Source organism: Armigeres subalbatus, chromosome 1 (genome assembly GCF_024139115.2).
Source record: "Armigeres subalbatus isolate Guangzhou_Male chromosome 1, GZ_Asu_2, whole genome shotgun sequence".
Taxonomy (NCBI): Eukaryota; Metazoa; Arthropoda; class Insecta; order Diptera; family Culicidae; genus Armigeres; species Armigeres subalbatus.
This window is the reverse complement of record NC_085139.1, coordinates 160,442,954-160,470,536: the sequence shown is the minus strand read 5'-3', so window position 1 is coordinate 160,470,536 and position 27,583 is coordinate 160,442,954. Positions and strand designations below refer to the sequence as shown.

At 39.3% G+C, this 27,583-nt stretch overlaps 2 protein-coding genes across 5 annotated transcripts in view; one reads left to right on the top strand and one right to left on the bottom strand.

Annotated features, from left to right (window-relative positions):
* Window positions 1-3,069: 3,069 nt before the first annotated feature.
* Window positions 3,070-27,583, top strand: part of LOC134205423 (methyl-CpG-binding domain protein 5) — a 158,613-nt gene continuing 134,099 nt past the window's right edge. For 2 of the 4 annotated variants that reach the window (XM_062680652.1, XM_062680655.1), the window contains exon 1: window positions 3,070-4,032. The gene's annotated coding sequence lies outside the window, so the exon portion shown is untranslated. The remainder of the gene's footprint in view (window positions 4,033-27,583) is intronic. The other 2 variants (XM_062680653.1, XM_062680654.1) reach the window with 2 other exon arrangements.
* On the bottom strand, window positions 7,956-9,320 carry LOC134206685 (uncharacterized). The gene has a single exon (XM_062682410.1). It carries the CDS (start codon window positions 9,318-9,320, stop codon window positions 7,956-7,958), a length of 1,365 nt encoding a protein of 454 aa, XP_062538394.1.

Genomic DNA, 27,583 nt, shown 5'->3' with positions numbered 1-27,583 from the left:
ATTGTCGAATGAACTTCTTAAAAAAAATAACAATAAAACAATTAAGTTTGTATATATCTTTATTATTTTGGTTCATATACCTTATTTTCCTATAGAGCATCCAGAAATTAATCTGAGGTAATTAAACAGCTGGCTTTATTTATTTAAACGTATTTTATTTTCATTATATATTATATATTATTTACTTTGCACATATCATACGTTAATTCCAGATTTCTTCTCAACTCGTGATCGTAGCCGGAACATGAAATATTCCATCAGCTGTTGATCAATTCTCCTACGAAAAGGAGGCGCACACCCGTTTAGTCATCGTCAGAGTAGGATCATCCATCGGGGATTAGGATACCGCTGTTAAACGCAGTCACCAACTCCATCTGATCTCCTTGCTTTGCCAATCATGCTGCCTGCATCAGGCATAATCGGAGAGTTCTGAAGAAGAAAACTTCTGTTGCCGCTGCTGCTACTACCGTGCTATACTGCTACTGTCCAATTCCGTCAGTAATAATTAGATCTCAGCGACATCTAGAGCTTCCGATTAAGTCCGATGCACGCAACAGGATTTGCAGAGCAAAATGATCCGCTGAACTTGGTGTCTGTAACAAACGGCATCATTTACTGATGGATGATTCTTGAACTGCTTCCTATTCTTCGGTATATAATCACGAAAAATATCAGATTGTGCTAACTGGAAAGAGAAAATATTATCAGTACATTATTTCATTCCTAATGAATAAAGATAATAAAAATGCCATACCTAATCATGCTCATAGTTTTGCAAACCGACCGAAAACTGAATCGGATCCACTTTTTTTCGTTGGTTTCGTTGGTTGCGAATCCCACAGTGAAAGTCTCCCTGCATTAAAAGAAATACAATTTATAATAAATGAATGAAATAATTAAAATCACTAAGTAATTACCAAAATCAACACGATCTCCTTTTCACAACTTTCAATCGCCATGTTTGTCTTCAGTTTCATTCCTTATTGAAAGTATAAGTTCAACTTTATACTTTTTTGCCATTAGGCAAAACTTATACTTTTCATTGCGATATGAAATACAGTATATGAACACGCTCAATAAAATTGATACAAATATTTTATGAAGGCTATTGATCGTTTAATGAATTTTATGTTGCTATACGTAATGAGGAATATGAATCAAATTGAATAAATAAAATAATTACTTTTTTTTACGTGTACCACAACGATAGGACGTTTTACCCTACATCGTGTGGTAAGTTTTACCATGCCTCCTTAAGCGAATCAGTATAGCAGATTTCACAACATTTTTGTCGTTGCTACTATGCACGTGCCGACTCTAAAAATAGTAAATTTATAAATTTATAAATTTATAAATATGTGAATTGTCTCCTCGTACTATTTTATCGTGGAAGCATATAGTAATCTATGTAGCTTTCATTGTACTTTTGGGATATTTTAAATAAACAAAAACAAATCGAAGTTCAAAATAGAGATGGGCAAACCGGATCACTTTGATGAACGGATCAGATCTGGATCATTCATTCTAAAATGGGCCAAATACAATGGATACGTTTGCGTGTACTAATAAACGTATTCATAATAAACGTATCCATTGTGTGGATCCGGATATTTCAACCGGATCGGATCCCTAGAACAAAATGCAAAGAGAATGCGAAATAATAAAGCGTTAGTCATTCAGGCTTACACTTTTGAACCGTATTGAAAATATCTTCACCCTGGCTTGTTTACAAGCGTATGGAATGGAATACAAACAATGAACTTTAATTTTGTCATTTATTTACAAATGGTCAAATAATTTGCTGAACTTTGTAAACCGGATCTTTTAAAAAATGATCCACGAAACATTCCCTCTTCAGAGATCCGGATCTTTTTAAGGGTTCCGGATCTGAACGCCCATCTCTAGTTCAAAATACAATTATATTTCTTGAAATTGTTATTACTTGTGCACAATGGGGAAATAATTTTACGACATTTTCTTAGGATTTATTTCAAATCAGTTGAATGTGAGCCGCAGTAATACTATCAGAATTAAATCAATAACAGCATTCTGGTTATGGCAACCGAAACACTAGGATTTTCTAGTTAACTCACTCAATTTACAGCTTCCATCTGTGCCTCTTCTAGGGAAGAGGCCTTTTCACGGGATAAAATCAGCTGATTTTATCGTCAATTGACAGTTCTTCTATAAAAGTGACAGTTTCGGGTTTGCGGGCCTGTTCAGCGGTTGTAAACAAGTGCAATCTCGGCAGTGTCACATGAAAAGGCCTACACTCAGCGAACTGGACTATCGAAATTCATAACTGGCGCCTTATGAATCTTCGACTGATTATTCCACCAACAGTGCTTCTTATACGCAGTTACCTCCCGGAGTAATCAAGCGTCGATGGGCGTGTGGTCTACATACCGGCCTCCCAACCCCGACGTCCATGGTTCGAACCCAGTCTGCCGCACATCACTTTTTTTCAAATGAAAATCATCATTCATAAGGCAACATTTTGAAATTCATACCGATTCCTTGTGGCAAATTTTCATAAGGCGTTTGATTGGAAATCATACGTCCATTTTCCTCAGTGTATGACGCTAGAAATGTAGTTTTACTCAAAATTGGGTTTTTGAGCTATTGCACGGTTTTGAGTGAAAACAACTCATTTTTTAATAGTTTTGATTTTCCGTGTGTGTATCATAAAAGAATCGACCTGCGCATTTGTGAACAAAAGTGTGCGAAATATGACTGTTGATGCTGCCTCTCTGTTCCTCTACTATATAATCCCATAAGGATTTTCGGAGATAGGAACAGCGACGTCTCTTCTTTTCACAGATGACAGTTTCTTATAGATTTTTTCTGTGGAGAAAACGAGAAGGGGATGGCGGCCATAAATCAGGCATTTTTTGACAGTCAGCAACGAGTTTCGCTATAAGAGTGAGGAGAGGCATTAACCTCGCAGTCACGAACGCCTTGCATAATATTTACGATGCTACATGTAGTGCGCTCTTTCGCGCATGCAGCCTTGCATGGATTTTCATTCAACTCCGTCCTCATATCGAAGAATGAGTCCATAGCGTAAAGTCATTCGTCGTCGTCAAGTTGATGACCACTGTGTTTTGCGTGTTTGTGGTATTTTCCATCTGAAAAGGTGCAGATTTTCTTGAATCGTGGAATTTTCGTTCGTAAGTTGCGGGACTAAATCGATATCGAGTGTAGGATGCGATAAACTGATAACTATCGTGACATTTGAAAAACTGGAGAGAATTCTCGAGTGCCAGAATCAAAATTTGCAGATATTCGTGTTCTTCTTCCTCTTGTGCGCGAGGTAAATTTAAAACTCTGGTCGTATAGTGGATGGATAGATGGAATGATGGCGAGTCAAACGAAGCGAGCGGGACAAGAGAAGGGATCGCAGCGAGCGAACTGGTGGCTGAAGTTAATGAGTTGTGCAAGCAGTCGAGGCAACAGCGAATGAAATCAGTGAAGAAATCGAAAATGGAAAATATATAAAGCGATGCATATTGTGTGAAAAATACTGCTTAAATTTGGGGCAGGTGTGTTTTAAATTGGGGAAAAAATGCTTAATCTGTGCAGATGATAGGCTGTCGTACGGAAAATTGTCGTGTTTTGGCGTAAAAAAAATGGTAAATTCCATCTTTGTGAGCATATAAAATATTTTTATCGCGGAGTGCAGTGCAAAAGTGAGTTGCATGTGATAGAAGGCCCTTGCTTTGTGGGATATAAAAAAGTCTTCGGATGCTTCGATTGGGGGAAACGAACAGCGATAGTGTTATAGATGCTATGAGTGGAAGTGGATTTACATTTGAATGCAGCAGTACGAAGATATAAAAATTTCTGAAGAAATTTGAAAGGGAATAAGGGATGCAATTAATGAAGCACATAAAGTGAAATTTGTTAAAATCTATGTTCGGCAGAAATAGGTGAAGAAACACCCCGTTTGCGTGGTGTTATGAAAGTTCAGCACCCGGAGCTAAATTCGATTGCTGGCTGAATAGCATGCAGCCATTGATTCTTCGATAAAAGGTAAACATTGCGCCCTGTTACTGTTTCCAGTGGTTAGTATGGAGGTATTGATTTTTTTTGCCAACACTTCTCTGCTTGCATTATTATAGACAAAGAGTCTGCTTTCTCGGGCAATATTAGTTTGAATAACCTTTGCGCAACAAACGTTTTCTTTTTCAATCGGGAAGTCTGTTCATTGAACAATGAGTCAACTTTAAGGTTTGCCAGCAGGGGTGAAAAGGAACGGCAGCTGGTCAGCGAGAGTGTGGTGATGACCTTGAGGATTTTTACGTTACTTTTGTCTGGTGACGAGGAATGCAAATAGCACACAAAAAATCATTGTGTGTTGAAATAGCAGCTAGGAACTCAATTATCTTAACTGATTTTTTATAGCCCAAATTTTATTTAGTCGGTACTGTTTATAGAATCTTTTAGTTTCCAACACGTAAAACAATTTAATGTTATTTATTATTAAGATTTCTAATCCTTTTTTGCCAAAGCAGGGGCTTAATGATATGTATAAGAAAAAACTTATACCTTGCATAAGCCACATACATTCCAAAACTTATACTTTTCATTAACTTATGAATACGACTAGCTTTTTGGTATGATCATTTATTAGGTGGCATATTGAAGTGTATTAGGTAAAATTGTTCGAAATAATGCAGTGCTTATTTTTGATATATTGGCCAATCTAAATGCCATATTCCACAATTCATGTTATTTATATAAGTTCCTCTGGAAGTTCCTACAGGAATTACTCCGTGTGTTCCTCCAGCAATACCCCCGGAAGTTCCTCCAGCAATTCCTCCAGCAATTCCTCCAGGAATTCCAACGGAAGTTGCTCCAGGAATTCCTCCAGAAGTTCCTTCAGAAATTCATCCAGAAGTTCCTCTATGAATTCCTCCGGAAGTTCCTCCAGGAATTCCTCCGGAAGTTCCTCCAGAAATTCCTCCGGAAGTTCCTTCAGGAATTCCTCCGGAAGTTCCTTCAGGAATTCCTCCGAAAGTTCCTTCAGGAATTCCTCCGAAAGTTCCTCCAGGAATTCCAACGAAAGTTGCTCCAGGAATTCCTCCGGAAGTTGCTCCAGGAATTCCTCCAGAAGTTCTTTCAGAAATTCATCCAGAAGTTCCTCCAGGAATTCCTCCTGAAGTTCCTCCAGAAATTCCTCCGGAAGTTCCTCCTGGAATTCCTCCGGAAGTTCCTCCTGGAATTCCTCCGGAAGTTCCTCCTGGAATTCCTCCGGAAGTTCCTCCTGGAATTCCTCCGGAAGTTCCTCCTGGAATTCCTCCTGGAATTCCTCCGGAAGTTCCTCCTGGAATTCCTCCGGAAGTTCCTCCTGGAATTCCTCCGGAAGTTCCTCCTGGAATTCCTCCGGAAGTTCCTCCTGGAATTCCTCCGGAAGTTCCTCCTGGAACTCCTCCGGAAGTTCCTCCTGGAATTCCTCCGGAAGTTCCTCCTGGAATTCCTCCGGAAGTTCCTCCTGGAATTCCTCCGGAAGTTCCTCCTGCCATTCCTCCGAAGTTCCTCCTGAATTCCTCCGGAAGTTCCTCCTGGAATTCCTCCGGAAGTTCCTCCTGGAATTCCTCCGAAGTTCCTCCTGGAATTCCTCCGGAAGTTCCTCCTGGAATTCCTCCGGAAGCTCCTCCAGGAATTCCTCCGGAAGTTCCTCCTGGAATTCCCCCGGAAGTTCCTCCTGCAATTCCTCCGGAAGTTCCTCCTGCAATTCCTCCGGAAGTTCCTCCTGCAATTCCTCCGGAAGTTCCTCCTGCAATTCCTCCGGAAGTTCCTCCAGGAATTCCTCCGGAAGTTCCTCCTGGAATTCCTCCGGAAGTTCCTCCTGGAATTCCTCCGGAAGTTCCTCCTGGAATTCCTCCGGAAGTTCCCCCTGGAATTCCTCCGAAGTTCCTCCTGGAATTCCTCCGAAGTTCCTCCTGGAATTCCTCCGGAAGTTCCTCCTGGAATTCCTCCGAAGTTCCTCCTGGAATTCCTCCGATAGTTCCTCCTGGAATTCCTCCGGAAGTTCCTCCTGGAATTCCTCCGGAAGTTCCTCCTGGAATTCCTCCGGAAGTTCCTCCTGGAATTCCTCCGGAAGTTCCTCCTGGAATTCCTCCGGAAGTTCCTCCTGGAATTCTTCCGGAAGTTCCTCCTGGAATTCCTCCGGAAGTTCCTCCTGGAATTCCTCCGGAAGTTCCTCCTGGAATTCCTCCGGAAGTTCCTCCTGAAATTCCTCCGAAAGTTCCTCCTGGAATTCCTCGGAAGTTCCTCCTGAAATTCCTCCGAAAGTTCCTCCTGGAATTCCTCCGAAAGTTCCTCCTGGAATTCCTCCGGAAGTTCCTCCTGGAATTCCTCCGAAAGTTCCTCCTGGAATTCCTCCGGAAGTTCCTCCTGGAATTCCTCCGAAAGTTCCTCCTGGAATTCCTCCGGAAGTTCCTCCTGGAATTCCTCCGGAAGTTCCTCCTGAAATTCCTCCGAAAGTTCCTCCTGGAATTCCTCGGAAGTTCCTCCTGAAATTCCTCCGAAAGTTCCTCCTGGAATTCCTCCGAAAGTTCCTCCTGGAATTCCTCCGGAAGTTCCTCCTGGAATTCCTCCGGAAGTTCCTCCTGGAATTCCTCCGGAAGTTCCTCCTGGAATTCCTCCGGAAGTTCCTCCTGGAATTCCTCCGGAAGTTCCTCCTGGAATTCCTCCAGAAGTTCCTCCTGGAATTCCTCCGGAAGTTCCTCCGGAAGTTCCTCCTGGAATTCCTCCGGAAGTTCCTCCTGGAATTCCTCCGGAAGTTCCTCCTGGAATTCCTCCGGAAGTTCCTCCTGGAATTCCTCCGGAAGTTCCTCCTGGAATTCCTCCGGAAGTTCCTCCTGGAATTCCTCCGGAAGTTCCTCCGGAAGTTCCTTCTGGAATTCCTCCGGAAGTTCCTCCGGAAGTTCCTTCTGGAATTCCTCCGGAAGTTCCTCCTGGAATTCCTCCGGAAGTTCCTCCTGGAATTCCTCCGGAAGTTACTCCTGGAATTCCTCCGGAAGTTACTCCTGGAATTCCTCCGGAAGTTCCTCCTGGAATTCCTCCGGAAGTTCCTCCAGGATTTATTTCTCCGAAAGCTTCTCCAGGATTTATTCCTCCAAAAGTTTCTCCAGGATTTATGTCTCCGAAAGTTTCTCCTCGATTTATTCCTCCGAAAGTTTCTCCAGGATTTATTCCTCCGAAAGTTTCTCCAGGATTTATTCCTCCGAAAGTTTCTGCAGGATTTATTCCTCCGAAAGTTTCTCCAGGATTCATTCCTCCGAAAGTTTCTCCAGGATTTATTCCTCCGAAAGTTTCTCCAGGATTTATTCCTCCGAAAGTTTCTCCAGGATTTATTTCTCCGAAAGTTTCTCCAGGATTTATTCCTCCGAAAGTTTCTCCAGGATTTATTCCCCGGGAAGTTTCCTTTTGAATTTCCTCCAGGGATTTCCCCGGAAGTTTCTTTATTTGTTTGTTTGTTTGTTCATATGATACATCAACACGCTGTATTAGCCCCAATGATGATTACTTATGATTAATTATAAAATGCGAGATTACATTATATGGTCAAGTATCATTATCAACTATTCCTAAAAAAGAACTGAACCTTTCGCGAATTAGTCGACGGGACAAGTTAAAATCAAAAAGAGATGCAACTCTGTTGAATAATCTTTGAAGACCGCCGATAGCACCGAACATACCGTAGTTCGTTCGGTGCATAGGAGCCCTGAACATCGAACTATTCCTAAGGGATCGGGGTTGCACGTGGTAGTTAATTTGTTCCAGAAAAGAACGGCAGCCGAGTCGTCCTTGTAGTAGATCTGCTATCAGTAATGCCCTCGTTGTGCTTCGGCGGACGGAAAGGGACTCCAGGTCAATCAAACGGCAACGGCTTTCATAACTTGGAAGACTGATGGGGTTTTGCCACGGTAATCTGCGCAATGCGAATCTCAGAAAACGACGCTGGACGGATTCAATTCTTTCGGCGCCGTTATTATAGTGTGGAGACCAGACGACCGAGCTGTTAGGTCGGTATAGATAACGTCCGTTTGACTGCGATCCACCATGTTGCTGTTGATGTAGGAGGTAAGGTACAAAAGGTTTGTGGCAATGGAACGACCGGGCATAAATCCATGTTGGTCGTCACTAATGTATGGTTTACAATGGGCGAGTAGAGGTTCCATGATGACTAGCTCGAACAACTTGGCAACGGCAGACAATGAGGTGATACTCCGGTAATTTGCAACGTCCTGTCTGTTACCTTTCTTATGAACAGGGAACCAACAAGACGGAAAAATTCCTGACGTAATCGAAAGTTGGAAAACATGGAGTAACGGAGTGATAATGCCATCGATGTACGTTTTCAGAAATACGGAAGGAATTCCATCTGGTCCGGGGTTGTAGGATGTTTTCAGTTCCAATGCAGCTTCGCGAACTATTCCAACATTGATATCAACCATGTTCATAGCTTGGCCGGAGATAGGAACGGAGCTCATAGCATTTCGTATTTGGTCTTCTGATAATCTTTCATTGCTGAAAACACTGGCGAATTTTTCAGCAAACAGTCTACTGATGTCCTGAGAATTAGACGCCAAAATTCCGTTAAGCGTCATTCGCGAAGGAAGGCCAGATTCATTACGTTGCTCTTTTACGTACTTCCAGAACTTTTTAGGATGTGTTTTCAGCTTTCTTTGCAGTCCTCGCTGATACTGCGAGAAACAACTTTTGGCAGTCCGTTTGTATTCGTGATTGAGTTGTGCGTAGTTCCGTGTCAGTGACAATGTACGGTACTTTGAGAACTTCCTTAACGTTGCTCTTTTATACGACTTCAGTCGTCGCAGACCACTTGTTTGCCACGGTGCGTGGGGAGGGTTATGCTTCACTATTTTGGGAACATGTCTGTCAACGATATATGACAGTACATGAGAGAACGTTTCAGCTGCTCGGTCGACGTCGTCATGGTCCAGAATATTACCCCAGTCTAAACTGGATATGAGGTTTGAAATACTGCGATGATCAGCTTTTCTGAAGTCATAGAAGAATGCAGCGGAGGAGGTATCGACATAATTTTCTAACTTTCGGTGTAGAGAAACCAGCAGAGGAGGCTGGTGGTTAACTAGTTTTACCAGTGGTGATGGAGCCTCGCATATGAACGGCGCGACATCTTGAACGCTGACAAAACATAGGTCTAAGCTACGTCCATTCTGGTTAGTTACGTGATTAATTTGCGAGAGCGTGGCGGAGCTGTAATTGTCTAGAAGGTACGAGGTGTTCTTTAGAAACTTCTCTGGAAGTTCCCCCAGTAGCTCCTCCATGAATACTCCAGAAATTCTTCTGGAATTTCTTCCTTGAGTTGCTCCATAAATTCCTCCGAAAGTTTCTTCAGCAATTCCTCTGGAAGTTCCTCCCAGATATTCCCCGGAAGTTCCTCCAGGAATTCCTTCTGAAGTTCCTGCGGAAATTGCTCCGGAAGTTCCTTCAGGCATTTCTCTTAAAGTTCCTCCAGGAATTCCTTAGGAAAATTGTATAAGAACTTCGAAACTAATTTATAAATTTCTCTTGAATCCAGAAATTCCACAAGAAGTTACTCTAGAAATTTCTCTGTGAATTCTTTGAAAAGTTTCCCAGAACATTCCCTTTTGAATTTTTTCCAAGAATTTCTACGAAAATTATTTCAAAAATACTCCTGAAATTCTTCAAGTAATTTTCTCGAAAATTTCTTCAAAAAATCACATGGGAATTCCTCCACAAACAAACAAGACAAATAATAGTAATTGTTTGGTGGAGTACAGAAAACTTGAACCTTTTACGTAAATGCCACATGCCACAGCCCGATATGTGTAAGGACATAAACGGGAACCTTCTACTTCTTACATACGAGCGTGAGGTGATCCAAAGGTGGTGGCAGCACTACGAAGAGCACCTGAATGGCGATGTTGCAGACAACGTTGGCGGTGTGGTAATGAACCTAGGAGCACGCCCGCAAGACATGCGACTCCCGGCTCCGAATCTCAAGGAAATCCAGGAGGAGGTCGGTCGGCTGAAAACAACAAAGCCCCTGGAGTTGACCAACTACCAGGAGAGCTTTTTAAACACGGTGGTGAGGCACTGGCTAGACCGCTGCACTGGGTAATTACCAAGGTTTTGGAGGATGAGATTCTGCCGCAGGAGTGGATGGAAGGTGTCGTGTGTCCCATCTACAAAAAGGGCGATAAGCTGGATTGAAGCAACTACCGCGCAATCACATTGATGAAAGCCGCCTACAAGTTAATCTCCCAAATTTTATGCCGCCGATTAACACCAATTGGAAGAGAGTTCGTAGGGCAGGATTTATGGGTGAACGCTCTACCACAAACCAGGTGTTCGCCGTACGTCAGGTAATGCAGAAATGCCGCGAATACAACGTGCCCACATGTCCTGCCGCCGCCTTTGGATCACGTCACGCTCGTTTGTAAGAAGCGTCCCGTTTATGTCCTTACACATATCGGGCTGTGGCACGTGGCCCTTACGTGAACGGTTCAACTTCTCATAGAACTTTTGTGCGTTATTAGCGCGGTACAGTTGCTCCGTCTCTTCACGGTCTCGATCTTCCTGCTGGCGATTTTTCCTCCGAAAAATCGAGTTTTGTCTGTTTCGCGCCCGTTTGTACCGTGCCTCGTTCGCCCTCGTGCGGTGTTGCAGCAATCATTCTTCTCCTCAACTAACTGCTCACATTCGCCGTCATACCAGTCGTTTCTCTGATCCGGAGCCACCGTACCTAGTGCAGCGGTTGCGGTGATTCCAATGGCGGATCGAATATCTCTCCAGCCATCTTCAAGAGACTAGCTGCTCTTCCGTTGGGAGTGGCACTTCCAGTTGCTGCGCGTATTCTTGGGCTAGTCTTCCGTCTTGTAGCCGCCCAAAGCTTAGCCGCGGCGGACGACTCTAAGTTTTGATCGCAGACATACTGTAACGAGGTAGTGGTCGGATTCAATATTCGCACAGCGGTAAGTGCGTACGTTCGTGATGTCGGAGAAAAATTTACCGTCGATTAGAACGTGGTAGATTTAGTTTTCCTTTACTTGATTATGTGATTTCCATGTGACCTTGTGGATATTCTTGCGGGATAAAAAAGGTCTTCGGACTACCATTCCGCGAGAGGCTGCATCGTTGGCCGTTATCGTTTGATACGCTATGCAGACTATCCGGTCCGATGAACGGTCTATACATTTCCTCCTTTCCTACCTGTGCGTTCATGTCACCAAATATATTATATTAACAATATGGTTCACTTCGAGCTTTTCCATACAACGAAATGGCGAACCATTTGCCGGTGATAACAACATCATCTAGCGAGCAAAGAGGAATCTAAACGTGTTTTCTTCTTGTTTATTCTAGCTAATCTTCCTGCCAATTTACAGTGACAGTCATACTGTTGAAAAGTTTTCATACGACAGTGCAGGGATGTCCATACTTTTCTGAATAAATCGATCATCAACAGATCGATATTTTTTCTTTTACACTTTCGATAATACAGAAAAATAAATTGTGATCCGACTGCTCCAATAGAAGCTGTTCCGCATACAAAAAAATGTTTGCGGCGCGTTAGAAAATTTTGATTCAATTTCTTTTGGGTCGAAAATAATTGCAAGCATTAGCTAGTTTTTCGCAAGATTTTTTATCCATAGTTGCCAGCATCCAGGTGCAAACATATATGCGTGGAAAGCGATGGTTAGTTTTTAGTAAACCACCAGAAATTTGCATCACATGCAGGTGTTCTCAACAGTTCTTACTTTTCTCGAAAAATGTATTTGATGTTAGTTAAGCAGGAAGGTATTCGCAACTTCACCTGCCAAATATTTTTTGCTAAATTTGTTTAATTTTAATAATATAATCAATATATGTTATCGTAATATTGATTCCAGAACTAATATTTCTAGTGCCTTTCATTTAAATGCTTAAATTTCCTTTTGAGTTAGAATTTCAGTTTTATATCCATGGATGGGTTTGTATCCATGCTTTCACCGAAGGCAAAATTAATAAAAAATAGTCGAGCTTTTCTCTGTATCCTCTGCAGTGATTTAACGGATTTGCAAGATTTTTCGCGATTAATTTGTCACAGGCCTAGCGGCTTCCCAATCATCGATTAGCAGTGAATCCAACAAGAATGTGACTGAAAATCTTGATCTTCTCCGGTATCCAAGAATGTTATCGATCATTTAGTTATATGCGTTTGATCATTTAGTAGTTTGTCAATAACTCATTCCAGAGGCTAAATTTCAATATATGTTGTATGGTGGACTTCTAGAGCAAAGGTTTTTCTACAACTCTGCCTAACCGTTCGTTCAATTAATTTCACTAATAAGGGAGCTATAGCTCTAGTAGCAGTAACTTATACTAAATGATGGAAATTTTTGATATTTTTTTTTGTATCATTTAATATAAGTTACTGCTACTAGCGCTATAGCTCCGTTATAAGTTAAATTCAAACATCGACTTGTTAGTTGCAGAAAAACCTTCGCACTAGAAGTCCACCATACAACACATTTTGAAATTTAGCCTCTGGAATAAGTTATTGACAAACTAATAAGTGGTCCAACGCAGATTACTAAATGATCGATAACATCCTTGCCGGTATTCAGTGCTTTGAACAAAAATTTTCCAAACAAGATGAGTTTTCTTTTCGAACCCTGGCAGAACCAAAGAAATCTATTGATATTTCAAAGAGTTATGGTCATTTGAATTTTGATAAAGTGTTGCCTCCACCCCCCCCCTTTTTGTTCAAGTTTTGTATGGCATAATAAAGTGCAGATAGGATAGCCATATTGATAATGAGACCAGGTCCACAATATGGCATACCACAACAAAAGGATGTTATAGCTTTATATTTTGACGTGGTGAACTAATTAGGCCGTTACAAATATTTAATTAACATTTTGTCCTACTGGTCTCCAAAAGGTCAAGGGGGGGGGATAATAAAAAATAAATATTAAAATGAAAAAAAAAAACAAAAAACTCCTCGGATTTGCTAAAGAATGTTTTAAAAACCTCAAAATTATCCGAATTTTATTTTGTTGCCTCCTGAAAATATTATTTTTTGGCAAAAAAAATCCGAGGGGGGGGGAGAAAAAATAGTCCTTAAATATTTGTATCGGCCTTAAAAGAAATCATATGGACTCGGTGGACAAACTTAGTTTCATTTACATATTGCATTATTTACTGCAATTAAAGCAATTTGGAGGGCTTTGCTTCTTAACTGTTCAAACTGATTGATTTTTTTTGGAAAAAATGCTTTTTCAGGATTGGTCATGTTAGGCACTAAGGTGGCCAAAACCGGCACAATTACCCTCTATCAAAATCAATTTGATCCATTAACGAATTCCCCCCAGAAGTACTTGAATTATTTTCTACGTTCGTATATGTTTAAACCGTGGGATCAGTTTGGTTGACTGCAAACTGAGTAGCTAGTTTGCAGTCAACCAAATTTCGAATTTTCATATTGCGTTTTAGATCTAACCTCGTTAGTTTCATGAACCCGTCTTTACTCAAAATTTTCATTTAGGTTTTACTGTCCTACTGTCAAATTTCAGCTGGATTACTGCCACATTCTAAATAAATTTGAGTGCGATTGTGTTGGTTTTTCACGGCTGTTGTATTTTGTGTTCATATCCTACCATGATTCAATCAGAAAAAGGGATACAAGACAAGGGATATTTCAAATAATTTTGTGAATAAACAGATGAATAAATAGATTCAAAATATTTCATATTTGTAAATTTATTGAGTATTTTCAGAGCGTGATATCATTTTTTCTCAGTAAAAATTAATAATAAATAATTATTTTCTTAGCTTGTCACTAAGTTAACCAAAATGTTCATCGGGAGTTGATAAACGGATGATAAGCCGTGCAGACAAAATGTCATTCGAGTATCATGATAACACTACCTTTGTCAGTAGTTAGAAAATTATGTTTTCGACACGTGAAATGTCAGCAAGAAAATACAAAGACATGTCACAAGCTCGTAATCTGAACTAAATGCTCGCAAAATCCATATATGTAAATAGTAAAAATGCATGAGCTCCTGTATGATATAATATAAAAATGTCTTTTTCAAATTGATATTTCCCAAAAGTATAACCAGCGACAGAAAAAGTCATTTTAACTACACTCAAATAGTTGACATCCAACACACAATCTAGTCGCCAGTATTTCACAAATTTGAATGTGCGAATGAATAGGACGGTATGTACACGAACAGCAGGAAGCGTCGAATCTCGGTGTCAGCGTTGTTTTGTGCGGTGTCAAAATCAATCTTCAGTTTAGTACATTGATATTCAATTTGAAATCTCAAAATATGAATATCATTTCATACTGCAGTGCATGGATTTAACATTTTGAAGTCAGATTCTTAAAGATATAAATCTGTTTAGTATATAAAGTAAAATAATAATCATTCATCGGTGCAAATCAAACGCAATTCCAAAAATTCATTTCAATCCCGGTAGATATTCATTTTTTACGTCCGATTATCAATCGGCTGTTAAGGATTGGGTGGATAATTTGGTATGGAACTTTGACAGCATGCTGCGAGATATTCGTGTCTGCATTGTCGAGCGTCTGATCAAAACGTCTATGTAACTGATAGTAAAACGAGGATTTTCGTCCTTGAGTATAACCTTGTTTTTTTTTTCTCTCAGTCGATTCTTTGACTTCTTTATTGTCAAATTTCCCAGAAAACCGTATTATTTGATGCCTCTAAATATTTTTAAAATTAAAACAACAAAAAATTAAAAATATATGGCAGCCAAACGAGCTGCAGAATTGGGCCAATGTAAGATGAAAACCGGCAAAAAAGTGTGAGAACAGAGAGCTAGTATGAAACGAGATGTGCAGAATATTAAGTATTAACTTCAACAGCAACCTCCTAGCTTCCCAAATGTTTCACCGTGTATCGATATGGTACACCGGCGGTTCAACGCGCAGCATCTAATTTGTTATACATAGTAGTAAAAACATGTCTACCAAATTTTGCAACAACATTTGATTTTCCGTTGGTATTCGATTAACTTTAATCGATTTTAAGAAACATAAGACATCTTTATTTTTTGTTGTGATGACATTTTGAAGTATGTGTGTTTACCGATCCTCATATTTTGGATAGTTTCGTTTCAGCGTGTATCGGTCCTTTTGGGCACGGATGGCGCCACATGCGGTGTCGCCAAAATTTCGTGGAAGTGAATCATATTGTTAATATAGTATATTTGATGTGGGGGTAATGGGGTAAAATGGGGTGGTGGGGGTAAATTGGACACCCTAAGAACGGCTGCTGATTATCAAGTGGCTATCAAGAAATTGCATTGTCCAATGCAAGTGTGTCGAAGCTTATCTCATTGGTTAAGAAAGCCCGTTGTGGAAAAAAATTGAAAAAATATTTAAATATGTTATTTTTATCATTTAAAATTTGTCCAAAATAGTTCAATTTTGTTTTGGGCGGGGTAAAATGGTCAGGCGGTGGGGTAAAGTGAACAATATTGTAAATAAAGCAAATTTAGTCGATCAAAATATTTTAAACCAAATACATATTCTCAATAATACTCAAAATTTTACCTGACAGGTATAAACCCTTCGTTTTATCACAGACAAGCAGACGTACCGGGCTGGGTCCAAATGATAGGGCGGGATTTTTTTTTAATATTCAATTCACCATTGCTCAGTGAAATATTACCAGGTGCCTTTGGTTTTGGCATGGTTCGGCAGGAAATTCATCTAGTTTTGAGAAATGGGTTAAAAATTATGTTCTGGTCGCAGGAGAAATTCCGGATTATTTGAGGGCATGTCAAAAATGCTAGATTTTGTGCGCCTATATTATTAAAATGAATGAAATGTTGGCCCTTGTTATATTCTTTTACAGAAGTTAGAGCTTTTACTGAGTTGATTGATATATGGATATCACAGATCGGATGACAATCATCTGAGATATGGATGTTTCCATGAACGAGGTGCGATGTATGGAAATATTCGCTCAGAAATGTAGAAATTGTACGAAAATGTGTGTGTGGAGCTTTAATGCCCAGATCCCCTTTTCTTCACCCCTGATTGATTATCCCACTATCAACCGAACCGATTAAGGTTGAAATTTGAGCTAGTTTATCTCCATTTCTCTGTCAAAACATTGCTCACTTTACCCCCAGGTGACATGACCAATTTACCCCCATAGCTACATGTTTTTCAAATAACACCTAAACTAAGAAAAAAAGTTAAAAAACTATCTTACATCAACCAGTTCAGCTTCATAACAAGAAAAATGAACGATGTGAACGATATTTTGGTTTAGAATTACTAACTCCGTGTTTTCATGGCTTAAATCCAACAGTGCCGAAATTACATCAAAGAAGCATTTTGCGAAAGAGCGCATAATTTTGCTAAAATCAGGCTGTTGAATAGATATTTCATAATTTAAAATAGCTCGGAGAGCATGAAATGCTTAATTTATGGTGTAGCATGGAAAATTATACGATAAATCCATAAATAGGGGATAAACAAGCCGTTACCCACTTTACCCCGCCTGTTCACTTTACCCCCGCTACCCCTAGAGGCATTTTTAACTATACAATGTTTATTGTGACGTCACATTTATAGGGGTACTTGCGCTTTGAGTTGTTGGTTGTTGGAATTAGCTGATCTCGATTACTCTGATGGTCGACGGGCCTGAATTGTTGGTTTCGGCGTTTGGTCGAACTTCAATGACCGACGTTCCTTGGAAGTCGTCGGTGCGGTGGGGCTGAATTGTCCATTCGCCAGATCGTTGAGCATCCAGGGAGCGGCATAGTTTTCGAGCCCCCATGGCTCAGAAGTGGACGATCGATCGACGTAGGGCGACGATTGCCTCCGGTTTAGGGTGATACTCATTGTTGTTGAGAAAGATGGCGGAAAGTAGCGTTGGTTCGGTGTGGACTCGACACGTCTCACACGATAGCTACCGGAATTACCTTTTCGGCGTTTTTCTCCTGACCATATTGCATGTGCGACCAGACTGTCCGATTGGTTTAGCTGGTGAATAAAAGAAAAAGGTCCACTCTGGACCTACCAACCGTATTAGACCCCGTGACGTCACTTAAATTCCCTTTCTGTTTATTTGTTGTCACTATTAAAATTTACCTTTTTCTTGTTGTTCTGTTTGTGTGTAGGTTGTTCTAATATAATTTTATCACAGGCAGTACTTCAGCATAGCTATTAATTAATTAGACATTAGTTTTTAACACGAACCATAATTTTAACAAAACTAACCCTTATTTTGATTTTTAACGTATCAACAATTTTTAACTAACACAGCAACTAACATAGTAATAGTTTTTTTTAGACAACCTATTTTTAAGAAAAAGAAGCTTTAAATACTAAAATTTCCACAGCACAATGAGGTAAATTCAATCTAACCTCAATTCTTCACGACTAGTTTTACACACGCGCGCACTACTAACCGGTCCAGGATCACGAACGAAAAGAGAACTTTTCATTCTAGCATCCCGTTTTTATAGGATTCGGAAAATCATTATTTGCATATCTGATTTTTCTAGATGCCGTTTTGATACGCACCCTATTCGACATTTTACCTACACTCCATCTAGTAGTCAGTTATAAAGGACCAAGTAATGTTTTGTCCCTGGCTGAAACTGCTCAACAATCTTGCCCTTTCACCGACAGTGATGGATGAGAATGAGACATGACAACTCAGCTCACACAACTCAGACATGACAACCTGCCGAAAAGAGAGTATCATCTTTTCAGTGTTACTCTTGAAAAGGGTGTGAGGGATTTTGCTACGGGAAAATAGGAAAAGTCAAAACTTGTGGTGGAGCTACAAGCACAGAGAACAGAGGTTGAAGCTCCACTCGCCATGTTGGGATAACTTTTAACTGTTCATTAGGGTGGCTCAAATTAGTATGGGAAAAACTTTTTTCAATTTTTTTGATGGGCCGCCCTCTTATTCGGTTCTATTTGATGCCTTGATGCTCTGGACAAAATTTCAGCCAAATCGGTCAACGTTTGGGTGGTGCTAAACTCGTTGGAAGTTTATATGCAGAAACGTCCAAAAACAGTGAATTGCAGTTGGACGGCACAACTTACGATGAAGAACTATGATACTCATTCAGATCTTGAAGAATTTTATACAGAATGTTATGCAGAAAACCGCGAGAAGATAAGAGTTTGCTCGGCTAAGTTATTAGCATTTGTCTGATGTGGGGTTTGAGCAAATTTCGTTTCTTTTACCTTTGAAAAGAAATAAATTCACCCGTACAACACTCCAGTAAAATGCTAATATCTTTGCCTAAAAAACTCTAATCTTCTCGCGGTTTCCAGCATAACATTCTGTATTTAATTCTACAAGAACTGAATGAGTATCATGCTTCTTGATTGTAAATTGTGCCGTCCAACTGCAAATCACTGTTTTTGGATGTTTCTGCATACATTTTTTCATATAAACTTCCAACGAGTTTAGCACCGCCCAAACGTTGACCGATTTGGCTGAAATTTTGTCCAGAGCATCAGGACATCAAATATAACCAATTAGGAGGGCGGCCCATCAAAAAATTTGAAAAGGTGTTTTTTGAGCCACCCTACTGTTACTCATTTTCAAATTACTTTGGAATGTCGCCGGTATCCCGTGCATAATCAGCGCTAGTGTCATCAAAAAATGCCACTGTGCGCTAGTGTCGTTATGCATGCAAGAGCATACCAGCGCCATCGTGTTGTCAAAATGAGATTGTGAGTTGCAATGTCGACGTCGATGGCGTTGAGGTTCGGTGTTGTTTTGCAAGAAATTTTGTTCGAGCCTCCATGTCTGTTCTCTGTGCTACAAGCTTCAAATGGAACCGAACGGTTACAGGACATCCATCGTATGTCTGCTCCAGCTGTGCATAGAACGCTTCTTTCTCGTCGTCGGGTCTCCTTCCTGTGGGCTGTGCACGTTGATGATGCTATAGTTGAAGAATCGGCCTTTTATCCTCAGCTTGCACATCCTTGCGTTGATTGGCTGCCACCCAATCACGCTTTAGCGCATCTTTTCCAGTACTATGAAGCCGGTTCCCAGCTTTGGTAGCTTTGGTAGAAGGTAGCCGCTCGATGCCCGCTTTTCCACACTTTCTGTGCTGTCCAGCAGATTTCCTGCAGCGCTACGACGTCGAAGTTTCGGGGATGTAATTCATCGTAGATTATCCTGTCACAACCTGCGAAGCCTAGCGACTTGAAGTTCCATGTTCCAAGCTTCCAATCGTGATCCTTTATTCGGTGCCTAGGTCGTTGCCAATTGTATCGAGTCGTATTATCTTCTATGTCGTTCGTAATGGTTGTTTTTAAAGGCGGCTTATTGGGCCTGCGCAAAACCTCCTGTCTCGTCGGAGGGCCGTCGTGTCAGGGCTGTTTAGCGTCCCACCTAACACCAGGATTTGGTCATGTGACGAATTTCGCGCTAACTCGACCAGCGATTGGCAGCACCGTATCAGAATCGAATGAAACTTGGTGGGCATAAAGATATGGTAGTTCTAAGCCACTCTGCATACTTAGTTTTTCAAAAATTGTTAAGAGTAACATTTGAGGAGGGCCTAATTTTTTTCATTGATTTTTTAAAAAATCGATGTGACTCTAAAATTACAAGACTTACAAAAAAGTGTTGTATGGCGGACTGTCGTGAAATTCCCAGAAGTTTTTTGGAAAAATATCCAAAAAATTAAAAACCGATTTCTACACTGAAAAGAATTAGTTTTAGAAATTAAAATCGATAAAAAACCTTATCTTAGAAATCAATGAAATTTCTTCTGCAGGTAGGTATTTTAATTATCTAACTTATCTGGAAATAATGTTCCTGTGACATATTTAAGGAAAAACAGGTTTTCTAACAAATTTTTTTTTCATGTCCATATTGAGAGAAAATTTATTAGCGTGCAGTGCGTGTTGGCTCTTGTTTCGGACGGCAGAACGATCGCGCGATTTGCCGAAATTTTGTGTTTTGAATTGCGCGGCCGGTAATAAAGTTAATTAGTTCAGTGCGTGTTGGCTCTTGTTTCGGACGGCAGAACGATCGCGCGATTTGCCGAAATTTTGTGTTTTGTTTTGTTTTTCCTTAGGACGGTTCGTAAGTAAATTGATGAATATATTTTATTATTTTTACAGCATATACTGTTATTGACAAACGCTCTATATTGTCGAATAGAGCTCCCTATTATTCACCTATTCACCAATCAACTCAGCTCGATGAACTGAGCATATGTATGTATGTGTGTGTGTGTGTGTGCGTGTGTGCGTATGTGTGTGCGTTACAAAAATCTCACATCAAGATCTCAGCCGTCCGTGTACCGATTTGCACGATTTTAACACTAAACGAGAGCTATGACTTTGTCATTGTACGAGTTCAATTTTTTTTTGCAATCGGACATTTGGTTCCAGAGATATGTGAGAAATACGAACATGAAGTGCATTTTCAGAAAGTTAACAAAATAATGTCACATGAATATCTCAGCCGTCTGTAAACCAATTTGCATGATGTTATCTTTAAACGAAAGCTATGACTTTGCCATTGAACCCATTGTATTTTGTTTGACATTGGGTTCCGGAGATATCTCTGAAATACGAACATAAAGCATTAGACGTATCAACTTCACACATTGGTAAAATATGTCCCATCAAGATCTCAGTCGTCCTTGGACCGATTTGTGCGATTTTATCTTTAAACGAAAGCTATGTTTTTGTCATTGGACCCATTCATTTTTTTCTGCAATTGGAAATTCGGTTTCAGAGATATCTGTGAAATACGAATATGAGACATATTTTCAGACTACTAATGAAGAATTGTCACACCAATATTTCAGCCGTCTATGACCCGATTTGAACTCTTTTGGGCTTAAACAGAAGCTGTAATATTGCCATTTAAGGTGGCAAATCAAATCTGCAGTCTTTTTGTATTTTTTAAAAATTGTTAAATTTCCAGAAATATCCCTTTTTACCCTTCTTACACCCTAAGAAGGGTATAAAGATCGCTTGAAAAACCGACTTTTTATCCGAGACTCGGAGACCCAAGCCGTATATACCAATCAACTCAGCTCGACGAACTGAGCACATGTATGTATGTGTGTGTGCGTGTGTGCGTATGTGTGTGCGTTACAAAAATCTCACATCAAGATCTCAGCCGTCTGTGTACCGATTTGAACGATTTTAACACTAAACGAAAGCTATGACTTTGTCATTGTACGAGTTCAATTTTTTTTGCAATCGGACATTTGGTTCCAGAGATATGTGAGAAATACGAACATAAAGTGCATTTTCAGAAAACTAACAAAATAATGTCACATGAATATCTCAGCCGTCTGTAAACCAATTTGCATGATTTTATCTTTAAACGAAAGCTATGACTTTGCCATTGAACCCATTGTATTTTGTTTTTGCAATTAGACATTGGGTTCCGGAGATATCTCTGAAATACGAACATAAAGCATTAGACGTATCAACTTCACTTTATCTTTAACCCTTGTGTGGCCGGCTGGGTACCCGGGTACCTTTTTGGAATTCAATTCGCGATATCTAAATGAATTGTCGTAGTAGGAGGTTGAAACTCTGTCATATCTATAATAATGACGGCCCAAATCGATTGTACGGGTTAACTGAAATTTTGATTAAGAAGGGATGGAGGGAGGGGTTCCGACATTTTTTACCCTTCTTACACCCTAAGAAGGGTATAAAGATCGCTTGAAAAACCGACTTTTTATCCGAGACTCGGAGACCCAAGCCGTATATACCAATCAACTCAGCTCGACGAACTGAGCACATGTATGTATGTGTGTGTGTGTGTGTGTGCGTGTGTGCGTGTGTGCGTATGTGTGTGCGTTACAAAAATCTCACATCAAGATCTCAGCCGTACGTGGACCGATTTGCACGATTTTAACACTAAACGAAAGCTATGACTTTGTCATTGTACGAGTTTATTTTTTTGCAATCGGACATTTGGTTCCAGAAATATGTGAGAAATACGAACATGAAGTGTATTTTCAGAAAACTAACAAAATAATGTAACATGAATATCTCAGCCGTCTGTAAACCAATTTGCATGATTTTATCTTTAAACGAAAGCTATGATTTTGCCATTAAACCCATTGTATTTTGTTTTTGCAATCGGAAATTCGGTTTCAGAGATATCTGTGAAATACGAATATGAGACATATTTTCAGACTACTAATGAAGAATTGTCACACCAATATCTCAGCCGTCTATGACCCGATTTGAACTCTTTTGGGCTTAAACAGAAGCTGTAATATTGCCATTTAAGGCAGCAAATCAAATCTGCAGTCTTCTTGTATTTTTTAAAAATTGTTAAATTTCCAGAAATATCCCTTTTCTATTTTGAAATCGATAAAAGCATGATAATATCAGTTATTTTATATTCAATTGAAGGCCATTTCCATAGAAATTGTAATATGCACTGGGCACACACAACCATTCAAAAGTGTAAGAAGGGTTGCGTTCACTGTAGGTGGATTAAGTCGGGTTTTTATTTTTATAATGTGCTGCAGCTCCACCAGACACAAAAGTAATTTTTGTAAAATCGATCGACTGTTTCAAAAAGTCAATTAATTTTGAAATGAATAAGTGGACAACTTTTGTGTCATGGGTCATTACTTCTGATATTATAATAAAGCTTTCGTTTACGTTTTCTAATTTACTTTTTGCCTTTCTCGTATACTAAGTATACGTAAAGGCTATAGTATCGCTCCGAAACCAACCTTTTTATAGAAGGCTCGGAGACCCATAGTGTTATATACCAATCGACTCAGCTCGACGAATTGAGGTGATGTCTGTTTGTGTGTATGTATGTATGTGTGTGTGTATGTGTGTATGTGTACAATATTTTGTAGACACACTTTTTGGAACTTAGCATTGGCCGAATCACTCGCAACAAGTTTCATTCGACTGAGAATCCTGTCCCATTGTTTGCTATTGAAAATTGGCCAGATTGGACTATGGGATCAGAAGTTATGGCCAAAATACTATTTTCTATGCGCAAAACACGCTAAAAACAATCACTCATTTTTTTTTTGCACGAGAAAGGCACCAACACCGCTAGGTGGATTGATCAGGGTTTTTTTTTTAAGTAAACTTCAAAAGGATGTACTGTTGCCTGGAAATTATTCCAATGATGAGCAGCATTTTGGATAATGAATGAATAATTTTCAGAGAAATCCCACAGTACAAGTATTTCACTTTGACCTAAAGTACTCTTTTTATCAATGCAATAATTTGTTTTTTTTTGTGAACCCAATTGTTTTTAAGTTACTTCGATACAAAAAGTCAGAGAAAATACAAACCCTTTTCAAATGTTAGTCCACATTAATGTTAGATTATGCTAAATTGCTCCCTAAACAAATTTTTATACCTCCAAAATGTGTCGTTGGTTGATGATAGGCTGCCAAACCTATATTTGGCGCTGTAGGCATAAAACAAATTTTCTCTCAATATGGACATGAACAAAGTTTTTGTTAGAAAAACTGTTTTTCCTTAAATATGTCACAGGAACATTATTCCCAGAAAAGTTAGATAATTGAAATACCTACCTGCAGAAGAAATTTCATCGATTTTTAAGATGAGTTTTTTTTGTAATATCGATTCTAATTTCTAAAACTTTTTTTTTTCAGTGTAGAAATCGGTTTTCAATTTTTTGGATATTTTTCCAAAAAACTTCTGGGAATTTCAGGACAGTCCGCCATACAACACTTTTTTGTAAGTTTTGTCATTTTAGAGTTATATCGATTTTAAAAAAATCAATGAAAAAAAATTAGGCCCTCCTCAAATGTTACTCTTGACAATTTTTGAAAAACTAAATATGCAGAGTAGCTTAGAAATATATCTTTATGCACACCAAGTTTCATTCGATTATGAGATGGTGCTGCCAGCCCCATAGAAGAGTTAGCGCGAAATTCGTCGTGCGCTTTGAGCGGCACTTGGTCGCTTTGGCAGAGCCTACTTGCGGATACATGCAGCTTTTTATAGGAATTTAACAGGGCCCACTGTCAAACCCCACCATATCCTAGGCAAGCCCCACAACTCGTAGATGGCCTGGGGAGGGATCGTCAAGCCCTTGGACATAGTCCCTGCTGTCCCCCACTTACTGTTATATGAACAAGTTATTTTATTTTATTAATTTTCTTCTGTGTGGTTTGGTTTTGAAAATTTAAATTTAATTTTTCTTTCATTCCACTTTAACTGCTCCAGATCCCACAATGAGAACTAGGGTAAATGGCCCAATAGTGGAGGAACTAAGCACGTTTTTAGTAGAAAGTATTCCGATGGCAGCAGCTCCTGTCATTATTACCTAAAATGAATCCTCCAATTATTGGTGCAATGTTCCAATAGTTGCGATATTTTCTAATTCGTGTTCCTATAGTTGCGAATCCTATTGTTTTCATACGGAACTCGCAACTATGGGAACACTACCGCAACTATTGGTACAAGGCAGAGAATAAATTACAGTATTTCAGTGATATTTTACCGATTTTTTAGTAAATCCAAAACAGTTTTCAACTCTTTCACTTAATGACAGATCAACTAATTGATAAACAATGTGGGTTGCTGCGTTATTTGCGTATATTTGATAAAAACTACACTACCGCAACTATAGGAACACCCACGACTATCGGATCAATTACCCTAGGTACTTTCTTCAGAAAATGCTGAAAATCCAGCAGGATCGTTATCATGGAAATAGGCAAGGAGGAGTGTGCTGAAAAACTTTCACTCTAATCTGCGATGATTGACCACATGCATTTGACTGACGGCGAATTTCCACGATTGCTTTGATTAATATTTGATGGCTCTACGTTGTGGTTCATTTCACTGCCACACAATCGTGTCTTGGATCCTTGAATACCTATAGTAGTGCAGTCAGGCAGAAGCCTGTCTATCCGGCACCTGTCCCCCAGCTGTCCGGACAGTGAGATTTTTATGTAATTTTACACCTGATTTTTAGTAATTTTTACAACTGTTTTGTTAAACTTACTTCAATTTAATTGATTCTTCTTACTAAAGTATCAGGAAGCCACAGAAATAAGTAGAACGAAAATTTGAAGATGGCATTGAAAAAAGGTAAGAATTCTGAGTAGGATGTAAGAAATTTAGCTGGAGAGTCGAATAAGCTCTATTAACACATTTTAATATCCACAACTCAAAGCAAGTGAAAAATATTACTATTCTAAATGATGTCTCTACTCATAGAATAGCAACTTGTTATATTTGAACATGATGCAAAAGTGTCCGGTACTAGGGTACGCTCTTCTGAAAGGTGAAATTTTCCACCAAAATTCATCATTAAAATACATTGTCGCAAAACGTGTTTAAATGCTCATGTATAGTTTGTATGATTCATCAATGATCATATTTTGTGTATATGGTATACCAGTTAACATAATACGTATAGTTAGTGAGATTTTCGTTAAATGGCTTATGTGTCCGCCACTTTTTAGGTTTAAAACATATACATTCGGGACTAATTTGCGATTTGGGCGTAATTTATTTCGTAAACAAACATTGGAAGGCGAGTTCCAGCTACAGCAAGCATTTCCTGAGAAAACCGCGGTACCCGACTAGAAGATCATATCAAAATTATATCAACATATGTTATTATGTTATACTAAATTTTTATAACAAAATATGTTAGAAACATGGTGCAGGATGTTGTTAAAATATCTAAATTTCTATCAAAAATTACACTACTGGAAACAAAAAATTATCAAATTTTGCTACAATTTCATCATAAAAATAACATATTTTGTTAGAAATTTATAACAGGATCAGATACTGTGCAGTGCAGTTGAAAATTTTTACAGATCGTGATAGGTCATAGATTGTGGTGATAGATTGTGGTCAACAATCAGAAATTTTTGTTTTTGTCTGTGCAATAATATTTTTCGAGAACTAACAACATTTCAAATCAGGCAACCTTTTCAAATTATTCTTCATCTATTTGAATTGCCTACTGTTCGGCAATTCGGTGTTAAGCATTTTTTCAATCATATTGTGATAAAATCCTGTTACAACATTTGAAAGGTAATGGCTACTAAGAACAAAATTGTATCAAAATAAGTTATAAATATCACAATATGTTAAAATTGTGTTCAGTTTCTGTTATGCTCTTCTAGTCGGGTATGTATCCGATAGAATAGGCTTTCCTCTAGCCGACAAGGAAATTAGTTTTGGAGAAAAACGCTTGCATTCTATGGAACCCACAAAACAATGTTTGTTTACAAAATAAGTTACGCCCAAAACGCAAATCGATGTATTATGTACTGTACATAGAAAGCCTTCAATTTATAACCAATAAAATGCTGATGAATATCAAGTAGTAGTTTCTATTGAAATGTAGATTCATAAGAGGAAATGAAAAAAATAAAGAAAAAGGGCCCTACATATTCTATTCGTTGCAATCTAACAAGAATATACATCTGAAAACAACAAACATATTTTTTTATCGAATCTACTGCTTGGAGACCATGTGTCTCTTCCTTTCTTCTCATGTATCTAATTAATAACTTCATTTTCTCGGCATTCCTTCGCATTTCATGTATTTTTTCTCAGTTTTGCAAGATGATCATGCTCATCGTGGTCATGTCGCATAGTAATTCCCTCGATTTTTCCGTTATTTCCCCCCTCTAAGATCGTCTATCAACCATATGGTGTGACTGGCGATAGTCTGCTTTTGTACGTCATCGTAAATATGCATATTCTTCACTTCTTCGCTCGCTGGATCCCCTCCGTCCTTACCTCTAGCATGCAAACAGACAGTAAACCGAACGGACAGCATGAATTAACTAATTAGGTTAGGCTGGTTCATATTTCATTGCCCCTGAAAGACGTTCTGTCTGTCACCTACCGCCGCTGGAGATAGAGAACTGGAATAGGAATTAAGTGGTTTTCCGCTTTTCTTCTTCCGACCTTCCTTCCTTAGATGTTTATCGACTAGTGCAACAGAACAAAAACAAACTTTCCGAAAGTTATGCTTCGTGTCATTTGTACTCCCCCTTTGGAGAGTAGTTCATTCGTTTGCTTACATCCAATCATTACGTTACGTTAGATGAAACTGTTTATTTAACGAAACACTTTTGTAATACTCATTCGAATGCTGATGTTGAATATTTCAACATCGTTGCGTCATCGGTGGAAATGGCTTATGGTGTGTTTTATCTATTCGGCTGATCGTATTTTTGTAGTGTAAAAGGTATGATGTTTCCGTTTTATGCACTCTCCTCTAGTTTGCCGTCGATGCTTCTGCTCTTTGTGCTGCTGAAACATAGTTTCGTTTTGGTGGGATTCATAAATTGAACCGTTCATTATCAAGACGATTTAATTTTCAATCACCAGCAGTTTCTGATGCAGCCCCTCTTCTTGGATTGAAACCGGTCCCGCTGAATGTGTATATTTATGTACCATACACAATGCAACGAGTTTTCCCGTCCGCACGAACATGTCTGATGGTGAGTATCGTAGAGAACTGGTGCATGGAAAATCAATTGAATTATATTTGTCCGGTGTTTCCTGGGCAAGTCACCGCAAAAAGCGAACAGG

What these genes read in the sequence shown, in the direction of transcription:
- LOC134206685 (XM_062682410.1), bottom strand. Translation starts at nt 9,320, where the DNA reads ATGGAGGAGCTACTGGGGGAACTTCCAGAGAAGTTTCTAAAGAACACC.